The following is a 19,486-nucleotide window of genomic DNA, read 5'->3' as shown; positions in this document are numbered from 1 at the left end:
AACTTTAAATTCTGTTTGGGGATATGAACAGTATAAGAAAACACAAAGCACAGGTTTGCTTAGAAAAAGGGTGATTTAGAATATAATGAAAAGCCGTAACAGAGAAATAGGAGCACGTGATGGAACATCTATTAAATGAATGCAAGTACTATACTTAGCCTTTCCTGTGTACTGGTATGGTTGCCGAAGATGTATCAATTGAAGCAGCCTACAGCAATAAGCTTGGGAGAATGAGTTTTTGAAGACCTCTACATGAGTGGTTTTACTTTTAGTATCTGTTGCTGTGAGAAACAGAGGTTCTACAGATTCAGTAAGGTTGAATTTCATTGCATCTATGAACATTGAAAAATAGTAATAGCTTAATATCTAGGTGATGGGTTGATCTGTGCGGCAAACCACCGTGGCACATGTTTACCTATGTAACACACCTGCATGTTCTGCACATGTACCCCGGAACTTAAGAAAGAAAAATAGTAGTTCACACTCCTATTAATGCCGAGATTACAGGCATGAGCCACCGGGCCTGGCCTTTCTTAAGAAATTTTTTTTTTTTTTTTTTTTTAGTCATAAAACCGATTATTTAATTGAAGCTATAAAAAAGGCAGTATAAGTGATAAAATAATTAGGAAAGAATATTTAGCATGTTTCAAAACATTTAAAATAGGAGCAGAACATTTTACAAAAAGTTGTGCAGGAAATTAAATTCTAAAACTGTAAGTACAAACATGACATTACAGAGTATCTTATAAAATACAAAGACAAATATAAAAGGACTATGATGCTTTAAGTCTGAAAACTATTGGCCAAATATTTAGGTTTAAATTTACAGTTCCTGGGTATGAGAATCATATTACTATACACATCTCCCAAACCAGTAGGTAGTATTTTCCAGTTAACCATGTGTGGTATCATCTTCTACAAAGTCTTTGGCCATCTCCGCTGTGATCACATCAATATGACTAACCTTATTTCTGAACTTTACACCATAGAATTTGTCAGCTGACTCAAGCAGTTCAGGCCTAAAAGTAGTTGTAATAAACTGAGCATGTACAGCAAGTTCCATAATCATATCTGACACAGCCTTTCTGTGCTGAGCATCCAGAGCCTGGTCAATCTCATCAAACAAGTAAAATGGAGCCGGGTCACATTTCTGAATGGCAAAAATCAGAGCAAGGGCTACCAAGGATTTCTGTCCACCTGAAAGCTGTTGCATTTCTGTCATTTCACCTTGTTTTCCTGTAAATGACACCCTAATTCCAACTCCAGTAAACTGGTCAACTGATGGGACACTGCTTTGTTAGCCAGAACCCCTCTCACTCTCACCACTCCCTTCTCCTTCATCTTGAGACTGACTGCCCTCCACATCTCCTTTCTTCATCACCAAAGTAGCTTTGCCACCACGTACTAACTTCTGGAATACTTCACTGAAGTTCTTGGATACCTGTTTGAAAGTTAACTGAATAGCTTCATATTTCCGAAGTTCAAGTATATTCATCAGCTCCATGATCGATTTGTAACCCCTATCTAACTCTTCTTGTCGCTTTATTAACTTTTCTTTCTGCTCGGAGAAATTTACAAACTGATCCAAAGCGTTTTTGTTAACATGGCTGTACTTCTTTAATTCTGTTAACAAAATTTTAAGTGTATAATCTGGTATTGTTAAATGTAAGAACAGTATGGTAAAGCAGATCTCTAGAGTTTTTCATATTGCATAACTGAACCTCTGTATCCTTTGAACAGCACTCCCTATTTCCCCCTCCAGTCAATCCCTGGCAACTACCATTTTACTTTCTGTTTCTGAGTTTAACTATTTAGAGACATCTTGTAAGTGGAGTATTGAGTAGTATTTCTCTGGTTGTCTTATTTCACTTAGCATAATTTCAGTGTTTGTCCACGATGTAGCATATGACAGAATTTCCTCCTTTCTTGAGGCTGAATCTTTAGTTCTTTATCTTTTTGTTCCTTTCTCTCTCTCTCCTTTTGTTTTTATAATTCTTTGTTAATGTTAGCTCTCTTGATAGTGTCCCATATATTCCATAGGCTTTCTTCATTTCTTTTTACTCTTTTTTCTTTTTTATCCTCTGGGTATTTTCTAATGACCTGCTTTCAAGTTTACAAATTATTTTTTTCTACTTCATCTAGTCTACTGTTGATGTTCTCCAAGAAAGCTTGTCTTGGGCTGGGGACAGTGGCTCATGCCTGTAATCCCTTTGAGGGGCCAAGGGAGGAGGATTACTTGAGGCCAGGACTTTGAAATAAGCCTAGGCAATATAGCAAGACCTTGTCTCTACAAAAATAAAAGTATCTTTTTATTAACAGACGTTATTTATGTAGTCAGATTTATTCATCTTTCCCATTTGATTTATGCTTTTTTTTTTTTTTTTTTTTTTTTGAGACAGAGTCTCACTCTGTCGCCCAGGCTGGAGTGCAGTCATGCAGTCTCGGCTCACTGCAAGCTCCGCCTTCCCGGGTTCACGCCATTCTCCTGCCTCAGCAGGTGCCCGCCACCACGCCTGGCTGATTTTTTTTTTGTATTTTTAGTAGAGGTGGGGTTTCACGGTGTTAGCCAGGATGGTCTCAATCTCCTGACCTCGTGATTCGCCCACCTTGGCCTTCCAAAGTGCTGGGATTACAGGCCTGAGCCACCGCGCCCAGCCTAATTTATGCTTTTTTTTTTTTTTTTTTGCACCCAGCCTAATTTATGCTTTTTTTTTAACTGAGAAAATATTTTTGTACCTTAAGATCATGAAGGTATGTTCCTATATTATCTTCATATTTATATCTGTAATTTACCAGGAGTGTATTTTTTTTTTTTTTTGAGACAGAGTCTCGCTCTGTTGCCCAGGCTGGAGTGCAGTGGCACAATCTCGGCTCACTGCAAGCTCTGCCTCCAGGGTTCACGCCATTCTCCTGCCTCAGCCTCCTGAGCAGCTGGGACTACAGGTGCCCGCCACCGCGCCTGGCTAATTTTTTGTATTTTTAGTAGAGACGGGGTTTCAGCGTGTTAGCCAGGATGGTCTCGATCTCCTGACCTCATGATCTGCCCGCCTCGGCCTCCCAAAGTGCTGGGATTACAGGCGTGAGCCACCGCACCCGGCCCTACCAGGAGTGTATTTTTGTGTATGTTGTGAGGCAGTGGTCAAGTTTTGTTTTATTTTGCTTTTTAATACATGATTACTCAATTTTCCCAGTAATATTTGTTGAAAAGATTGTCCTTTACCGCTCTGCAGAGATGTTTTTCTTAAAAATAAATATCTATGTATGTGTGTATTTCTAGGGTCAATAATCTGTTCCATTTGTCTTTTACGTGGTTCTTGTACCATTACAAAACTTTCCTAATTACTATAACTGTAAAAGTGTTAAACCTATAAGAACAAATCTACCTTGTTATTCATCAAGAAAGTCTTGACTATTGCCGGCCCTTTGCATTTTCAATTTTCATATAAATTTTAGAGTGAGCTGGTCAAAGTCCACCCCGAAAAAGAAAAACACTGTTAAGATTTTAATGGCATTGAGTTGAATCATAGATTAATTTTGAAATCATTTATTTTTATGTTATTTGAGTCTTCTGGGCCACCATAAACATTGTATATCTCTCTATATTTTTCAGTTTTGCTCTATAATGTTTCCTATTTTTTGTGTAGAGAGGTCTTACATTTATTTTGTTAAATTCATAGGTACTCAGTATTTTGAGCTGATTTTAACTGTTTTTAAAAATTGTGGCTGTTATGTAAAAATAAAATTGATTTTTGTATTTTGGTGTGGTATCCAACAGTCCTGCTAACTTTTCATTAATTTTAATAACCCACCTACAGAAGTTTTTTTCATTTGTGTACATAAAATCATGTTATCCGCAAGTATTCTTTTCCTGCCTAATTCTTATACATTTTATTTTTCTTGCCTTGTTATATGTGAATTACTTCTAATTAACTATTAAATATATTTCTTGTAGGTTCTTTGATAACTATGTAATATTAGATTTAAGAAAATTTTCTCCTATTTTTATTTTGCCCAGATACTAAAAAATCATACATGAATGTTGAAATTGATCTGATAATTTTTATTCATGGATTTAGATGGTCACATTATTTTTCTCCCTTTTTCTGTTAAAATGTGAACTTACACTGATTAATTTTGTAATACTAAACCAACTTTACAGGGTAGAATAAATATAGATTGGTCACACTATATTATGCTTGTTACTTATTGTTGGTCTATGTTAACTAATACTTTGTTTTGTATATTTACATCTATTTTTGTAATTTAGATTGGCTGATAATTTACCTTTCTTATGGCTTTATTTTATTTTTTATTATTTTTGAGACGGAGTTTCACTCTTGTTGCCCAGGCTGGAGTGCAATGGCGCGATCTTGGCTCACCGCAACCTCCGCCTCCCAGGATCAAGTGATTCTCCTGCCTCAGCCTCCTGAGTAGCTGGGATTACAGGCATGCGCCACGACCCCCAGCTAATTTTGTATTTTTAGTAGAGATGTGGTTTCTCCATGTTGGTCAGGCTGGTCTTGAACTCCCGACCTCAGGTGATCCACCTGCCTTGGCCTCCCAAAGTGCTGGGATTACAGGTGTGAGCCATCACGCTCAGCTGTCTCTTATGGCTTTTTAAAATCAGATTTTGATAGCAAGGTAATGTAAACTCATACTATAATACTCTTTTCAATTCATTTTTTCTTCTGTCATTTTGTGGAACAGTTTGTATAAGATTGGAGTTGTAGAACTTACCAATAAAGTCATTTGGATCTCTTCTTTAAGGGTAGGTTTTATTTCATTTATTTATTAAAGAAATAATTAGAATTTCCTTCTTACGTGAGTTAGTATATATATGTAAGCAGTTTTCATTTTGTCTAAATTTAAAAGGATGTTTAGTATAATGTTATTTATAATATCCTGTGAACATTTGAATGTACATAGAGTCTGTAGTTATTTCCTGTTTTTCTATTCTGCAGTTGGTGGTTATTATTAGTTTTTTCCAAAGACCAACATTTTGCTTTGGTTTTGATCATCTCTATTGTTTGTTTTTTGTTTTTATTATTTCATTACTTTTGTTCTTATTATTTCCTTTCCTCTATTTTTTTTAGATTTCTTTTTTTCTTGAATTTTCTTCAGATGAATGTTTACATTTTTACTTTTTAGGCCTTTTTTTCTTTTTTCTTTTCTTTTTTTTTTTTTTTTTTTTTTTTTTGAGGCAGAGTCTCTCTCTGTCACCCAGGTTGGAGTGCAGTGGTGCGATCTCGGCTCACTGCATGCTCCACCTCCCAACTTCACGCCATTCTCCTGCCTCAGCCTCCCAAGTAACTGGGACTACAGGCGCCCGCCACCACGCCCGGCTAATTTTTTTTTGTATTTTTAGTAGAGACGGGGTTTCATCGTGTTAGCCAGGATGGTCTCAAACTCCTGACCTCGTGATCCACCCACCTCGGCCTCCCAAAGTCCTGGGATTACAGGTGTGAGCCACCGTGCCCGGCTAGGCCTTTTTTTCTAATAGAAACATGTAAAGCTTTAAATTATCCTCAAAATACTTCTTTAGGTATATTCTAAAGGTTTTGATATTTACTATTTTCTGTATAAAAATTTTTTGTCCTCGGAGACCTGTCAATTTTTTCATTATATATTTTGATGGTATGTTATTAGGTGCATATACGTTTACAATTTTTCTATTACTAAGTGACTTTCTTTATCTCTACTCATGTTTCTTACCTCTTTGTGTGATACTAACATAGCTATACCAATTTTCTTTGAGTATTCATTTTCATGAAAAATATTTTCTTTTGCTGTCAACTTTTCAGTGTCCTTATGTTTTAGACATCTTTCACAAATAGCATGTGTTAAGTTTTTAAAATTTAATCTGACATCTTTTATATTTTAACTGGATCATTTGGTCCATTTGTATTTTATTTACTTATATCTTTGGGTTTAAATCTAATGTCTTGTATGCTTTCTGTTATTATCAATTGTATGATTCTTTTCTTGCCTTCTTTTGGATTGATGGGGTATTTAAAAAATCATTTTATTGTTTTCTGTCAGCTTATAAATCATTCTAGAAGTCATAAACTCATTTATTATTCTTTTAGTGATTACCTGAGAATTTCAAGAACCTTAGAACAGTAACTCCATTTACCCATCTTAACTTCTGTACCATTTTTAGCCAAATATTTTAATAACACATATACATACATGTGTGTATAACTATATATATAAACTGAATAAAACACTTACTGTTGTTTGCTCAGTCAATATTTGTTTAGATTTACCTGTACATTTATTCTTTTCATTGCCCTTCATTCCTTTTGTTGCCTTTGAGTGATCTGGGGTCCTTTATTTTCTGTTAGAAAAATATCCTTTAGAATTTATTTTAGAATTTTTGTCTGAATTTAAGTTTTTGGGGTCCTATATATATATATTTTCAGATTCAGGTCATTAATATGCAATAACATATGGTCAGTTTGATGAATGTACACAATTGTATATAACTGTGTAACCATACTTTAAAAAAGATACAGAGCGTTTCCTTCCCTCCAGATAGTTTCCTTATTCTCCTTTCCAGTCATTTCTCCTCCTCCCCATTGCCTGACACTTATTACCATGGGTAAATTTTGCCTGTATCTGGGTTTCTTAGAGGGAGTCCCCACTTTGCATGGTTTCTATATGTATTAATTTGGTTAGTAGGGTTTAGTTTAGTAATATCAGTTCTCTACCAACACAGTTTCAGTTACCAGAGTAATTACTGTGAGTAATCGCATGAAGTACAAACTTACTGCTAGCTCTTTAATCTACAAATCCCTAAGAAAATAACAGATATAAATCATGACCAGTGACCAATCACATCACTTCTTTTAAAGTGTGTGGGTGATTGATCAGTGACATGTTAATCAGTTTATGCTTAGATAGCAAAGTCTGTTTTCTGTTGCCTCCTCGTTTCCCAGTGATAAACATGTGACATTTTATAAAATGGATAGTTGAAAGGGGGGAATTGGCCATCAAAGATGAAAATGCTACAAAGAAACCAAGAGTTACAACACTGGAAGCAAAATTTGAGTCAAGTGTAAAGGGAATTAAGGAAGAAATAGCTGTCATGGAAATGTTGACACTGCTGCCATTAATGAGATTCTAGATATGCAGCCAGGGAAACTAATAAAGGCAACCTTATCAACATAATTGAAGAAAGTGATTGTGACAAAAAGGATGAAGGCAGCCCAGTAGACGTGACATTGGCAAAAGCCATCACATTAAAAGAACTCTCCGAGATATTTCATGCCATTGAAAGCATAAAGGGTAAAACATGGAAGCTGATCCAAACTTAGAAAGGTGTATAACAACTTGCCAAGACATAAAAAACATGCTTGCTCTGTATTTTGTTTTGATAAGAGGCGGCAAGCACTGTTCAAACTACTCTTGATAAACTTTTTATAAAGAATAAAACATGTTAATTCTCAGTGTACCTAATGTTTTAATTTACATTGTACTCAATAAATACTAGTTTTTAAAATTTTGCTATACACTTATAAATGACAGTAATAAAGTTATATTTTGACTTAAAATTTAAAAGTTATGGAAAAATTATTTTTCTCATTGATTATTAAAGATTACTTTGCCTGGACAGCTTGTACAGTCATTTTTGTGGTCCTACATGGCTGTCAAAGTTGGGGCTGCCTACATACGTACTGATACAATATACTTTTTTTTGGCTCGGCACAGTGGCTCACGCCTGTAATCCCAGCACTTTGGGAGGCCGAGGCTGGTGGATCACGAGGTCAGGAGATTGAGACCAGCCTGGCCAAAATGGTGAAACCCCGTCTCTACTAAAAATACAAAAATTAGCTGGACGTGGTGGCACGTGCCTGTAATCCCAACTACTGGGGAGGCTGAGGCAGGAGAATCGCTTGAACTAGGGAGTCAGAAGTTGCAGTGAGCCGAGATTGCACCACTGTACTACAGCCTGGTGACAGAGCGAGACTCTGTCTGATCTTTTGTATTTCTGTGATGTCAGTTGTAATATCTCCCATTTCATTTCTAATTGAGCTTATTTGTATCTTCTGTCTTCTTTTCTTAGTTAAATCTCACTAAAGTATATACTTTTTTAAGTATAAAGTATATACTTTTTTGTATCTGGCTTGTTTCTTTCAATAGAATTTTTTAAAGAATCATTATCACCTATAAAAGTATTAATAGTACAATCTTTAATATTTCTAATATGAACCTTTTATTTTTTATTTTATTTTATTTGTTTAATTTCCATAGGTTTTTGGGGAACAGATGGTGTTTGGTTACATGAGTACATTCTTAAGTGATTTGTGAGATCTTGGTGCACCCATAGCCCGAGCAGTATACACTGTACCCAATTTATAGTCTTTTATCCCTCACCCTACCTCCCATCCTTTCCCCTAAATCCCCAAAGTCCATTGTATCATCCTTATGCCTTTGCATCCTCATAGCTTAGCTCCCACTTATGAGTGAGAACATAAGATGTTTGGTTTTCCATTCCTGAGTTACTTCCCTTAGAATAATGGTCTCCAGTTCCATCCAGGTTGCTGCGAATGTAATTATTTCATTCCTTTTTATGACTGGATTGTATTCCATGGTATATATATATACCACAATTTCTTTATCCATTTATTGATTGATGGGCATTTGGGCTGGTTCCATATTTTTGAAATTGCTAATTGTGCTGCTATAAACGTGTGTACAAGTATCTTTTTTGTATAATGACTTCTTTTCCTCTGGGTAGACACTCAGTAGTTGGATTGCTGGATCAAATGGTTTTACATTTAGTTCTTTAAGGAATCTCCACACTGTTTTCCACAGTGGTTGTACTAGCTTACATTCCCACCAGCAGTGTAAAAGTGGTCCCTTTCACTGCATCCCCACCAACATCTGTTGGTTTTTAATTTTTTTGATTATGGCCAATTCTTGCAGGAGTAAGGTGGTATCACATTTTGTCTTTGATTTGCATTTCCCTGATCATTAGTGATGTTGAGCATTTTTTAATTTGTTTGTTGGCCATTTGTATATCTTCTTTTGAAAATTATCTATTCATGTCCTTAGCCCACTTTTTGATGGGATTGTTTGTTTTTTTATTGCTAATTTGTTTGAGTTCTGTGTAGATTCTGGATATTAGTCCTTTGTCAGATATATGGATTGTGAAGATTTTCTCCCACTGTTTGTGTTTTCTGTTTACTCTGCTGAGTGTTTCTTTTGCTGTGCAGAAACTTTTTAGTTTAATTAAGTCCTACCTACTTATTGTTTTTGTTCCATTTGCTTTTGGGTTCTTGGTTGTAAAGTCACTGCCTAAGCCAATGTCTAGAAAGGTTTTTTCAATGTTCTTTAATTTTTATGGTTTCAGGTCTTAGATTTAAGTGCTTGATCCATCTTGAGTTGATTTTTGTATAAGGTGAGAGATGAGGATCCAGTTTCATTCTTCTACATGTGGCTTGCCAGTTATCCCAGCACCATTTGTTGAATAAGGTGTCCTTTCCCCTACTTCATATTTTTGTTTGCTTTGTTGAAGATCAGTTGGCTTTAAGCATTTGGCCTTATTTCTGCGTTCTTATTCTGTTGCATTCGTCTAAGTGCCTATTTTTATATCAGTACCATGCTTTTTTGATAACTGTAGCTTTGTAGTATAGTTTGAAGTTGGATAATGCAGTGCCTCCAGGTTTGTTCTTTTTGCTTAGTCTTGCCTTGGCTATGTGGGCTCTTTTTTGGTTCCATATGAATTTTGGGATTGTCTTTTCTAGTTCTGTGAAGAAAGATGGTGTTATTTTGATGGGAATTGCATTGAATTTGTATATTGCTTTTGGCAGTAGGTTCATTTTCACATTTTTGATTGTACTCATCCATGAGCACGGGACATGTTTCCATTTGTTTGTGTCGTCTGTGATGTCTTTCAGCAGTGTTTTATAGTTTTCCTTGTAGAGATCTTTCACCTCCTTGGTTAGGTATATTCCCAAGTTGTTTTTTTTTTCTTTGCAGCTATTAAAAAAGGTGTTGAGTTCTTGATTTGATTTTCTGCATGATTGCCGTTGGTGTATATTAGTGTTACTGATTTGTGTACATTGATTTTGTATCCTGAAACTTTTCTGAATTCATTTATCAGTTCTAGGAGCTTTTTGGAGGAGTCTTTAGGATTTTCTAGGTCTACGATCATATCATCAGCAAACGGCGACAATTTGAATTCCTCTTTGCTGATTTGGATGCCCTTTACTTCTCTTGTCTGATTGCTCTGGCTAAGACTTCCAGTACTATGTTGAATAGAAGTGGAGAGAGTGGGCATCCTTTTCTTTTTCCAGTTCTTAGCAGGAGTGCTTTCAGTGTTTCCCTGTTCTGTATTATATTGGCTGTGGGTATGTCCGTAGATGGCTTTTATTACATTAAGGTATGTCCCTTTTATGCTGATTTTGCTGAGGGATTTAATCATAAAGGGATGCTGGATTTTTCAGATGCCTTTTCTCCATCTATTGAGATGATCATGTGATTTTTGTTTTTTATTCTGTTTATGTGGTCTGTCACATTTATTGACTTGCGTATGTTAAACCTTCCCTGCCTCCCTGGTTTGAAACCCACTTGATCATGGTGGATTATCTTTTTGATATGCTGTTGGATTTGGTTAGCTAGTATTTTGTTAAGGATTTTTGCATCTATATTCATCAGATATATTGGTCTATAGTTTCATTTTTTGTTATGTCCTTTCCTGGTTTTGGTATTTAGGGTGATGCTGGCTTCATAGAATGATTTAGGGAAAATTCCCTCTTTATCTTGTAGAATAGTTTTAGTAGAATTGGTACCAATTCTTCTTTGAATGTCTGATAGAATTCAGCTGGTCCTTGACTTTTTTTGTGGGCAATTTTTAAATTACTATTTGAATCCCCCTGTTATTGGTCAGTTCAGGGTTTCTAATTCTTTCTGGTTTAAGCTAGGAGGGTTGTATATTTCCAGGAATTTATCCATCTCCTCTAGGTTTTCTAGTTTATGCGTGTGAAGGTGTTTGTAGTAGCCTTAAATGATCTTTTGTATTTCTGTGATGTCAGTTGTAATATCTCCCATTTCATTTCTAATTGAGCTTATTTGTATCTTCTGTCTTCTTTTCTTAGTTAAATCTCGCTAATGGTCTATCAATTTTACTTATCTTTTCAAAGAACTGGCTTTTTGATGAATTTTTTTGTGTTTTTTGTTGCAATTTCATTTCATTTTGCTCTGATATTTATTATTTCTTTTCTTCTGCTGAGTTTGGGTTTGGTTTGTTCTTGTTTCTCTAGTTTCTTGAGGTGTGACCTTAGATTGTCTGTTTGTGCTCTTTCAGACTTTTTGATGTAGGCATTTAAAGCTGTGAACTTTTTTAGCACTGCCTTTGCTGTATCCCAAAGGTTTTGATAGGTTGTGTCACTATTATTGTTCACTTCAAAGAATTTTTAAATTTCCATCTTGATTTCATGGTTGACCCAGTGATCATTCAGGAGCAGGTTATTTAATTTCCACGTATTTGCATGGTTTTGAAGGTTCCTTTTGGAGTGGATTTCCAATTTTATTCAACTGTGGTCAGAGACAGTACTTGATATAATTTAAATTTTCTTAAATTTATTGAGACTTGTTTGGTGGCCTACAATATGGTCTATCTTGAAGAGCATTCCATGTGCTAATGAATAGAATGTATATTCTGTGGTTGTTGGGTGGAATATTCTGTAAATACCTGTTAAGTCCATTTGGGTATAGTCCTGTACTAGGGTATAGTTTAAATCCATTGTTTCTTTGTTGACTTTCTTTCTTGATGACCTGTCAAGTGCTGTCAGTGGAGTATTGAAGTCCCCCACTATTATTGTGCTTCTGTCTATGTCAGTTATTAGGTTTAGTAGTAATTGTTCTATATTTAAGATTGTGATACCTTCCTGTTGGACAAGGCCTTTTATCATTATATAATGTCCCTCTTTGTCTTTTTCAACTGCTGTTGTTTTCAAATTTGTTTGTCTGATATAAGAATAGCTACTCTTGCTTGCTTTTGGTGTCCATTAGCATGGAATGTCTTTTTCCACCCCTTTACCTTAAGTTTATGTGAATTCTTATGTGTTAGGTGAGTCTCTTGAAAGCAGCAGATACTTGTTCAGTGAATTATCAATTCTGCCATTCTGTATCTTTTAAGTGGAGCATTTAGGCCATTTACATTCAATGTTTCTAATGAGATGTGACATACTATTCTATTCATTGTGCTATTTACTGCCTGAATACCTTGGTATTTATGTATGTATGTATGTATGCATGCATGCATGTATGTATTTACTTACTGTGTTGTTTTATAGGTCCTGTGAGATTTATGCTTTAACGAGGTTCTGTTTGATGTATATTGAGGGTTTGTTTCAAGATTTAGAGCTCGTTTTGCAGTTCTTTATAGTGCTGGCTTGGTAGTGGTATATTCTCTCTGCATTTGTTTGTCTGAAAAAGACTCTTTCCTTCATGTATGAAGCTTAGTTTCACTGGATACAAAATTAATGGCTGACAATTGTTCTGTTTAAGGAGGCTGAAGATAGGACAACAATTCCTTCTAGCTAGTAGGGTTTCTGCTGAGAAATTTGCTGTTAATCTGAAAGGTTTTCCTTTATAGGTTAGCTCATGCTTTTGCCTCACAGCTCTTAATATTCTTTTCTTTGTCTTGCCTTTAGATGTCCTGATGACTGTGTGCCTAGGTGATGATTTTTTTGTGATGAATTTCCCAGGTGTTCTTTGAGCTTCTTGTATTTGGATGTCTAGGTCTCTAGCAAGGCTAGGGAAGTTTTCCTCGATTATTCCCCCAAATACGTTTTCCATACTTTTAGATTTCTCTTCTTCCACAGGATGCCAGTTATTTTTAGGTTTGGTTGTTTAACATAATCCAAAACTTCTTGGAAGCTTTGTTCATTTTTTAAAAATTCTTTTTTCTTTGTCTTTGTTGGATTGGGTTATTTTGAAAATCTTGTCTTCAAGCTCTAAAGTTTTTTATTCTGTTTGTTCAGTTCTATTGCTGAGACTTTCCAGTGCATTTTGCATTTCTGTGTGCCCTTGATTTCCAGAAGTTGTGATTGTTTTTTATTTATACTACCTATTTCACTGAAGATTTCTTCCCTCGTATCTTGTATCTTTTTTTATTTCATTAAATTACACTTTGCCCTTTTCTGGTGCCTCCTTGATTAGCTTAATAACTGACCTTCTGAATTCTTTTTCTGGCAAATCAGGGATTTCTTCTTGGTTTGGATCCATTGCTGGTGAGCTAGTGTGATTTTTTGAGGGTGTTAAAGAACCTTGTTTTGTCATATTACCAGAATTGTTTTTCTCGTTCCTTCTCATTTGGGTAGGCTATGTCAGAGGGAAGATCTGGGGCTCAGGGGCTGCTGTTCAGATTCTTTTGTCCCATGGGGTACTCCCTTGATGTAGTATTCTCCCTCTCTTCCTAGAGGGATGTGGCTTCCTGATAGCCAAACTGTGTGATTGTTATTTCTCTTCTGTATCTAGCCACCCAGTGGGTCTGCCAGGTTCTGGGCTGGTACTGGGGGGTGTTTGTACAGAGTCCTGTGATATGAACCATCTTCTGGTCTCTCAGCCATGGATAGCAGCACCTGCTCTGGTACAGGTGGCAGGGGAGTGAAATGGACTCTGCGAGGGTCCTTGGTTGTATTATTGTTGTTTATTGCACTGGTTTTATGCTGGTTGGCCTCCTGCCAGGAGGTGGCACTTTCAAGAGAGCATCAGCTATGGTAGTATAGGGAGGATCAGGTGGTGAGTGGGGCCCCAGAACTCCCAAGAGAATATGACCTTTGTCTTCAGCTACCAGGTGGATAGAGGAAGACCCTCAGGTGGGGCAGGGTTAGTCATGTCAGAGCTTAGATTCTCCTTGGGTGGGGCTTGCTACCACTGCTGTGGGGGATGGGAGTGTGGTTCCCAGGTCAACGGAGTTATGCTCCCAGGAGGATTATGGCTGCCTCTCCTGTATCATGCAGGTCACTAGGGAAGTGGGGGAAAGCCAGCAATTACAGGCCTCACCCAGCTCCCATGCAACCCAAAAGGCCAATCTCACTCCCACTGTGCCCTCCCCACCAACAACACCAAGTTTGTTTCCAGGCAGTGGGCAAGCAGGGCTAAGAACTTGCCCTGGGCTACTAGCCTCCCAGCTGAGAAAGCAAGCAGGGCTTTCAGGTTTTGTGCCACCCCTCCTGCCCGCATCTGCACTTGAGCTTCACCTCTTTCCCTGAGTTCTGTCCAAGAAAGTTCACATTTGGTTGGAATTGTTACAAAATTAAGTTGGAAGTTTCCTTCTCCCTGTGGTCTTTTCCCAGTTCCTCTGGCAGCCCTCCCCAAGGACCCCTGTGAGAAAATGTCAGAGATGGCTTCCCTGGGGACTGAGAGAGCCCATAGGGCTCTTCCCGCAGCTTACTCTACTCCTGTATTTCGCTTGGCTCTCTAAAGTATCTCAGCTCCAGGTAAGGTCAAATCCTTCTCCCGTGATCTGGACCTTCAGTTTCCCCAGTGAAGGTGTGTGTTCAGGGGTGGATGATCCCCTTTTCCCACTTTCCCACTTTGGGCACTCAAATTATTTGGGCTGTCTCTCAGGTCCTGCAGGAGCAATCCTCTTCCTTCAAAGGGTCTGTGGATTCTCTCGGCTTTCCTAGTATGTTCCTGCTGTAGTTCTTGGAGCAAAAGTTCACAATGCGAGTCTCCACACACTGCTCTGTTCGTCTGAGTGAGAGCTTCAAATTAGTCCTGCCTCCTATCTGCCATTTTCCCTACCACAATCCTTTTTTAAAATTGTGAAGTAGTAGTCCATAGTATAGATAAACCACATGCTTTTATTAATACTTTGTTGATAGATATTTGGATTAGTCACCCACTTTTAGCTGCAATTCATGAGTAAGACTGCTGTAAAATTTTTGCATATGCCTTTTATGGGCATATGTTTTTATTCTCTTGAATAAATAAGAGTGGAATTATTGGGTTACATGGTAAGCACGCATTTAATTTCATAAGGAATGATCAGTTTTCCACGTGATTGTGTGATTTTACAGTCCCAGTAACAATTTATAATGCAGCCCTTTTAAATCAGGCCTCTCAGAGAGAATGAGAACTGAGTTCTAATTTGCTAAGATACCTATTGTATGTATAGTAGTCCCCTCTTATCGAGGGGGGATATGTCCCAAGACCCTCAGTGGATGCCTGAAACCACAGATATTAATACTGAACCCTATATGTACTATGTGTTTTTTCCTAAATATACATACCTATGATAATGTTTAATTTATAAATTAGGTGCAGTAAGAGATTAACAACAATAACTAATAATAAAATATAACAACAATAACTAATTATAACCACATATTGTAAAAGTCATGTGAATGTGGTCTGTCTGTTTTCAGTTGACTGTGGGTAACTGAAACCACAGAAAGAGAAACCACAGATAAGAGGGGACTACTACACTGAATTATCATCTCTCTTAGATTCATAGGAATCTAGAATTGTACTAGCTTTGGGCTATCCTTGAGAGAATTGAGAAAATAGTCACTGAATTAATTTTATCTAGTTCTTTCTCCCACAGAACCCCATGTGAGTTCCATCCATATCCTTAGCAACATTTAGTGTTTTCAGTCTCTAATTTTAGCCATTTTACTGGATGTGAAGAGGTATAATTGTGTGGTTTTAATCTGTATTTTCTTGATTCCTAATGATGTTGAGTGCCTGTTTGTGTGCCATTTATATATCTTCTTTTGTTAAGTGTCTGTTCAATTCTATTGCTCATTTTTTTGCTTGGTGGTTTTTATTGTTTATTTGTAGGCATTATTGTAGCTAGAAGCCGTTTATCTGAAATGTATGATTTTTTTAAACTAGTCTGTGGCTTGTTTTTTGCTTGTAATTGCTTTGTTTTTGATGAACAAAAAATTTTAGTATTTCTTTTTCTAGAGACACTGTCTTATTCCGTCACTCAGGCTGGACAGTAGTGGTGTGATGACAGCTCACTGTAGCCTCAAACTCCTAGGCTCCAGTGATTCTACTGCCTCAGCCTCCTAGGTAGCTGGGAGTAAAGGTATGCGCTACCATGCCTGGCCAATTTAAAAAAAAATTTTTTTTTATTTTTTGTTCAGACAGCGTTTTACTTTTGTTGCCGAGGCTGGAGTGCAGTGGTGCCATCTCGGCTCACTGCAACCTCCGCCTCCCGGGTTCAAACGATTCTCCTGCCTCAGCCCCCCAAGTAGCTGGGATTACAGGCATGCGCCACTACACCCGGCTAATTTTGTATTTTTAGTAGTGACAGGGTTTCTCCACGTTGGTCAGGCTGGTTTCGAACTCCTGACCGCAGGTGATCTCCCTGCCTCGACCTCCCAAAGTGACGGGATTACAGGCATTAGCTACTGTGCCTGGCCTAAAAAAATTTTTTTTTTTTTTTTGAGACGGAGTCTTGCACTGTCGCCCAGGCTGGAGTGCAGTGGCATGATCTTGGCTCACTGCAAGCTCTGCCTCCCGGGTTCACGCCATTCTCTTGCCTCAGCCTCCCCAGTAGCTGGGACTACAGGTGCCCACAACCACACCCGGCTAATTTTTTGTATTTTTAGTAGAGACGGGGTTTCACTGTGTTAGCCAGGATGGTCTCAGTCTCCTGACCTCGTGATTCGCCCTCCTCGGCCTCCCAAAGTGCTGGGATTACAGGTATGAAACACTGCGCCCGGCCCCCCAATTTTTTTTTTTTTAGACACAGGGTCTTGCTGTTGTCCAGGGTGGTCTTGAACATCTAGCCTCAGTTTTTTGGTAGATTTTATATGATTTCCTATGTAGATTATCATGTCACCTGTGAATTAAGAGTTTTGCTTCTTTTCTAATCTTAATGCCTTGTGTTTCTTTTTCTTTCCTTATTTACTTGGTAGAACCTCTGGTACAGTGTTCAACAGAAGAATGAGAACAGTCATCCTTGTTTTGTTCCTGGTTTTGGAAGGAAAGCAGTTCAGCCTTTCATCTTTGTAATGTCAGCAATAAGCTTTTCATAGATGCCTATTATGAGATTGGAAAAAGTGTCTTCTATTTGTAATTTGCTGAGTGTTCTTATTAAGAATGGATATTGGATTTTGTCAAATGCTTATTCTGCATCTGTTGATATGATCATAATTATTTCTTTATCAGTCTGTTAATATGATGAGTTATTATTGATTAATTTTTAATTTTCAAATTGTAAACCAACCTGGCATGCCTGGGTAAACCCCATTTGGTCATAGTAGATTCTGATTTGGTTGGATTTGATTAACAGGATTGGTTAAAACTTTTAACATACATGTTTATGCTTTCTCCAAAAGCATTGTAATTTTACATTTTATGGTTAGGTTTTTTGTGTATGGTGTCATGTAGTGGTCAGAGTTCTTATTTTTCAACAAAAGAATACAATTGTGTTTTTTGGTTTGTTTTTGTTCATTTTATTTTACTTTTCAACTTTTAAGTTGAGGGGTACATGTATAGGTTTGTTATGTAGGTAAACCCCTGTCATGGGTGTTTGTTGTACAGAATATTTCATCACTCAGGGCAATGCAGTTGTTTTAGCACCAATTGTTTCCTTTCCCCATTGGATTGCTTTGGTGTATTTATTGAAAATCGATTGACCATATATCTGTGGTCTATTTCTGTGCTCTGTATTCTGCTTTATTAGTCTGTTGATCCGTAGACTAATGCCATACCATCTTGAATACTGTAGTAAGTCTCAAAGTCAGCTTTGGTAAGTCTTCTACATTTATTTCTTGTTTTCTGTTTGTTTATCCTTCTACTGGAATTTCTTCAATTTGTTGTCAGTGTGCTAATTCATTTATCAAGTGTATCCATTCTACTATTTACACCATGTATTTTTTTTAACTTCATCTACTACATTTCTTATAACTGTTATTTGTACCTTTTTTCCTTGTCTTTTTTCATATTGATAATATCTAGCAGTGTCTTTTATTTAGTTTTTAAAATTTTTCTAGAACCTCCAAAAAAACAACTTTTTTTTTTTTTTTAAAGACAGGATCGCCCTCTGTTGCCCAGGCTGGAGTATAGTGGCACAATCACAGCTCACTGCAGCCTTGACCTCTCAGGCACAGGTGATTCTCTTGCCTCAGCCTCCCAAGTAGCTGGGACCACAGACATGTGCCGCCGTGCCTGACTAATTTTTAAAAATTTTTTTATAGAGACGGGGGTCTTCCTATGTTGCCCAGGCTGGTCTTGATCTCCCAGCCTCAAGTGATCCTCCCACATTGGCCTCCCAAAGTGCTAGGATTATAGGCATGAGCCATCATGCCTGGCTTCTCCTTTCTTTTAAATTTTTTTGGGCTAATTAATTTTTTGGATGCATTTTTAAAATTAATTAATTAATTAATTTTGAGACGGAGTCTTACTCTGTCACCCAGGCTGGAGTGCAGTGGTGCGATCTCAGCTCACTGCAACCTCCGCCTCCTGGGTTCAAGCAATTCTCCTGCCTCAGCCTCCTGAGTAGCTAGGATTGCAGGTGCATGCCACTGTGCCCGGCTAATTTTTGTATTTTTAGTAGAGACAGGGTTTCACCATGTTCAGGCTGTTCTCAAACTCCTGACTTCATGATCTACCCACCTTGGCCTCCCAAAGTGCTGGGATTACAGACATGAGCCACCGCTCCCGGCCTGGATGCATTTATTCTAATATACCAGCTTCTGCTTGATTTTGTAATCAGTGTGTTTTGTTTTGTTTCGTTTTTAAATGACTGGCCATCTCAAATGTCTTATAATTTTGGCCCTGGAACACATTTTCCCATGGAGATATAAGTTATTGTGTAAAACAATGCTTTTGGGTGACTAACAATGTCAGCCTCTTTGAGTTCATGGTATGGGGGGATGGGAGAGACGCTGATGCCATAAAACCACTATCACTTTCTGCCTCATATACACCTGCTTTGTCAGTTTTTCACCCTTTGCTACCCTAGATGAAGAGACATCAGGAGGCTCTATTAGTCTATTCTTGTGTTGCCATAAAGAAATACCTGAGTGTGGGTCATTTTAAAAGAAAGGAGATTTATTTTAGCTTATGGTTCTGCAGGCTGTACAGGAAGCATGGTGCTGGCATTTGCTTCTGGTGAGGGCACGAGACAGCTTGCCATCTTGGTGGAAAGCAAAGGGGGAGCCAGTGCATCACATGACAAGGGCAGGAGCAAGAGAAAAGGGGAGGTCCCAGATTTCTTTGAACAGCCAGATCTCATGTGAACTAACTAGCGAGATCTCACTTATCACCAAGGGGATAGTGTTAAACCATTCATGAGGGACCTGCCCCCGTGATCCAGTCATCTCTCCCCAGGCCCCACTTCCAACATTGGAAATCACATTTCAACATGAGATTTGGAGCGGACAAACATCCAAACCATATCAGATGCATTCCTTAACAGCCTTGGCTGCATATTAGAATCAAATGAGGAGATTTAAAAAACAATAGTGATGTTGATTCTCATTCCCAGAGATTTTAATTTAATTGGCATAATTGT

At 37.6% G+C, this 19,486-nt stretch overlaps 2 protein-coding genes across 16 annotated transcripts in view; one reads left to right on the top strand and one right to left on the bottom strand.

Annotated features, from left to right (window-relative positions):
• TSGA10 (testis specific 10) overlaps nucleotides 1-19,486 on the top strand; it is a 164,006-nt gene that overhangs the window by 51,739 nt on the left and 92,781 nt on the right. The window lies entirely within an intron of this gene.
• On the bottom strand, nucleotides 542-1,621 carry LOC134756766 (structural maintenance of chromosomes protein 3-like). The gene has a single exon (XM_063695615.1). The coding sequence runs from the start codon at nucleotides 1,220-1,222 to the stop codon at nucleotides 893-895; it is 330 nt and encodes a 109-aa protein (XP_063551685.1). The 5' UTR covers nucleotides 1,223-1,621; the 3' UTR covers nucleotides 542-892.

This window comes from Gorilla gorilla, chromosome 12 (genome assembly GCF_029281585.2).
Source record: "Gorilla gorilla gorilla isolate KB3781 chromosome 12, NHGRI_mGorGor1-v2.1_pri, whole genome shotgun sequence".
Lineage (NCBI taxonomy): Eukaryota > Metazoa > Chordata > Mammalia > Primates > Hominidae > Gorilla > Gorilla gorilla.
Note: the sequence above shows the minus strand (reverse complement) of the source record. Positions and strands in the feature narration are given on the sequence as shown.